The following is a 3,655-nucleotide window of genomic DNA, read 5'->3' on the forward strand; positions in this document are numbered from 1 at the left end:
AGTGAGAAGACGTTGAATGAGGAGAAAGACGTCTTTTGAATTTTAGGATATAATCTACTAGATCATCCAGAGTCTAGAGAAATGGGAGCTTTCACATCTTCTGGACTTAGGCGCTCATCCGCAGCCTAAACCAGTCAGGGTGTCCCTACAATCGGGAGGGCGGGGTTAGGAGGAGCTGTGAACTAGCCAATGGGTGAGGCCGAGAGGTAGAGCCAAATAGCTGTGCCTGGGAGAGGCACGAACTGAGAGGAGCCGAGAGGGGCGGGGTTTCGAGATAAGGAGGAGGTGATGCGAGAGGGGGCGAGGCCTTCGAGAGCCGAAGGGGTGGGGCGAGCTCTGGAGCTTAAGTGAGGTGGGAGCGCGAAAATGGCAGCGGCTGAGGAGGAGCCGAAGCCCAAAAAGCTGAAGGTGGAGGCGCCCCGAGCGTTGAGGTGAGCGCTACCTGACACAGGGTAGAGGGTGACTGTGCCTGCTGCTAACCCGGGACCACATGGGGTTGCGCGACCGAGGCGCCGGGTGGTATCCGCACCGCCGGCATGGGGCCAACACACGGGACCGGTTGCTCGGGTAGCTGTCCTCCTGGCTGCGACCCTTTGCCCGGCGCCCGCCCAGTTTGGCCGAGTCACCGCCGGCTCCGGAGACGCTCCGCCGCCCTTGGCCAATCAGAACGCCGGCCGGGGGTGCAGAGCCGTCTTTGGGCAGGCTGCGGCCGCCACGTGGGAGCCCGCCCGAGCTGAGCTGGTGCGACCAGTGAGGACCGGACCCGACCTGATCCGAGTCACTTGCGGCGACCTCCTCTTCCCGGCGGGATGTCGAGGAGAATGCCCAGCGACAGCTCTACCCTGGGGCAAAGACAAAATTCTTGGGAGTTTTCGTAAAGGTCGCGGAAGGGCGCCTTGACCTTCCTTTTCGTACGTACATCGAACCGAATGGTGTTATCTTTGGAGACCCTCTACCGGGGACCAAGACTCGCCCTCCGAGGCTTTGCGGAGGTGGCATTTACCTGAACGGTTAGGAAAGCTTGATTTTTCTTTTTTTCTTTGCACTTTTGGCAGCAGTGGAGATAGTTCTGCACCTAACTTTTGTTTCACATATGATTTGATGTTGCAACTTTTACTTACAAAAAGTTATTGGTTAAAATATTACTTCCTAATAAGTATAAGGTGCAGTATGCGTATTCCTTGATGATTTTGAAATGTTCCTTGGAAGGCAAAGATTTTTGTATCTAAAAATAGACATCAAACTGATTTAAAACTGTTGGGACACTCCTGATCATACAAGGCAAATCTCATTTTTTCTAGCATTACCCTTACCTCTGAAAGAACGAATCTTTCATAATTGAAAAGAAAAGATCACTTAGCGGTTTGGTGGTGTGTTAACGCTGTTTTGAATGGATGGTGACCAAATCCCTGCCAGTGCCTTTAATGTATTCCTGTTACTTTGAAAGGGTCAAAGGGTTAGTGTGCCTACCTTATATGAAGAAAATAAACTTTTTTTTTAAACGACTCAGGATGTTCCTTTTTCGTTTTAAGCTTTCAAACTGTAGACTAAAGCAAAGGCTTTTGAATCAGACCTACCTGGGTTCAAGGCATGTGCTTTCCCTGGTTGGCCCATTATTAGAGTATTTCCTTAAAAAGTACCTTCTTCACAAAGTTTCCTCTACCAAATTGGAAGACAGCTGCAACTTTCCCCTGCTATCCTACTAAACATACAACCCTTAGATTTTGTCATATGGTAATCTGTTTTCAAAGTGCTTTCCTATTTTACAGATGAGAAAATGGAAGCCCAAATGAAGCAATTAGTTAAGGAACTGAAGTTTGAACATAGAGCATCTGGGTGCATGTTCATTGTTGTTTGACTTTACTGTGCCTACTTTTATACAACCACCCAAGATACGCTTCTCTTCGCCTATGCAGCCTTAAAAATAACGATAAATAATAATGTTTAATGTGTATTGTTTCAGCATTTTACCTTTTTTAACTCATTCAATCCCACAACAACCCTACAAGGTAGACACTATAATTATATACATTTTAGCAAGGAGGAAACAGGTATAGAGAGGTTAAGTAACTTGATCAAGGTCAACTTTATTAACCTCACACAGTTTGTCCAAAAGCCCTAGTGAACTGTTCACTCAGCTTTTGTTTCTCTAGTTTCCTGTCTGTTTTTTGTTTTGTTTTGTGGTTAGTGTACATAACTTTTTATGTTGTTGCAATATATGGGTATATGATACATAATAATTCTTAAACAGGTGTAATGTTATTTTACATGTTATTAGTGTCTACGTAAAACTTGTAAAAGTCCTTAGGCAACTAAAACTCATTTTATAAAATATGTAGTTAGTACCACCTGTAGACATGAAGTCAGGATTAGACACCTGAGTACTGGGATAAATCTCTTCATTTTGTGTGAAGACCTTTTGGGATTGGCTATTCCTACGTTCATTATATTAGTTTGGCTTTAAGGGTCTCAGTGTGGTAATACACTGAGTGGTTAGACTGCATGCATTATCTGTGATGACTTGCTTGACAGTTAAGGGGCTAGCTAACAGTTTTGGTTAACTTTTAAGAGAACAGCTTATAAAGTCTAAGCATGATTTAATGTGTAGAATCAGTTCCTAGGGAACAAATAAATTTATGATATATATTTGTAGATGTCAAGAAAAGGATTTAGGGCTTTGTGAGAATTTCAGTTAGTTTTAGGGTAGTAGTTCTCAAGCAGGGGAAGTATTGCCCCCCAAGGGACATTTGGCAATGTCTGGAGACATATTTGGTGGGGAGGGCTAATGGCACCAAGTGGGTGGAATTCAAGGATGCTGCTAAACATCCTACAATGCACAGGAATCCCCCTAAACCAAAGAATTATCCACACAAAAGTGACAATAGTGTGAGGCTGGAAAAAACTGCTTCATAGAGAGCATCCGACAAGTCTAGCTTCCCTTTCTCAAATATCCATTATTTTTCTAGGCTTTTTAGGGTATAGCAGTTACTGAAGTTGCAAAGAAATACGCTAGCTCTGTCATATTTTCACATTGGGTTGAGGAACATTAATTGAGTGCCATACATTATACTAGGTGCTTTATTTATGCTATCTCATTTAATCTTCCCATCAACACGTGAAGTAGGAATAATGATCCTTGTGTTACAGATGATGTATTTAGGCCTGAAAGAAGTCAAGAAGCATTTTTGGGAACTGCTCCCTAGATGAAAATGTTCCATGATGATTACGTGTATTTAGGACCACTTAACTTTCTTTTCTCTCCTTTGGAAATATCATCCAAGTTAATTTCTTCAGCGGTCACCTCTAAGAGGATAGAGTTCCTTCCAAGGCTTGTTGAGCACATGCCAAGCGTATTCTTTTAGTCAGTCTTTCAAATGCCTGCTATTTTAGGCATGGTGCTAAAAATTAGGTACATGGAGCGAGAGAGCTAAGACCCAGGTACCATCCTCTTGGTGGAAAATGAGTAGGGTTTGGGAAAATGATAACTGAGCATACCGAAAGATGACATACTGAAAGATGATGCTAACCAGATGTGAAGTAGGGTGTCTGGCTTATAGAAAAGTTTGTTTGGAGGTAGAAATGGCAGAGAGCTGCCTCTGTTGGGGAACTACATTTGTTTGGTCTGACTGAAGCAGAAGGTGTAGGAGGGTCCAGG

At 43.9% G+C, this 3,655-nt stretch overlaps 1 protein-coding gene across 5 annotated transcripts in view; it reads left to right on the plus strand.

Moving 5' to 3' along the window:
* The first annotated feature begins 320 nt into the window (after positions 1-320).
* The window catches only part of ADK (adenosine kinase), a 488,464-nt gene continuing 485,129 nt past the window's right edge, over positions 321-3,655 (plus strand). For 3 of the 5 annotated variants that reach the window (XM_029245239.1, XM_029245241.1, XM_029245245.1), the window contains exon 1: positions 367-1,010. Coding sequence is in view for 1 of the 5 variants with exons in the window: in XM_029245237.1 (XP_029101070.1) it covers positions 367-431 (65 nt within the window). In the remaining 4 variants the exon portion in view is untranslated. Of the gene's footprint in view, positions 1,011-3,655 lie in introns of all 5 variants that reach the window. The other 2 variants (XM_029245237.1, XM_029245240.1) reach the window with 2 other exon arrangements.

The sequence above is a fragment of the Monodon monoceros genome, unplaced genomic scaffold, assembly GCF_005190385.1.
Source record: "Monodon monoceros isolate NGI ecotype Baffin Bay Population unplaced genomic scaffold, NGI_Narwhal_1 Super_Scaffold_4, whole genome shotgun sequence".
In the NCBI taxonomy this organism is placed as follows: Eukaryota; Metazoa; Chordata; class Mammalia; order Artiodactyla; family Monodontidae; genus Monodon; species Monodon monoceros.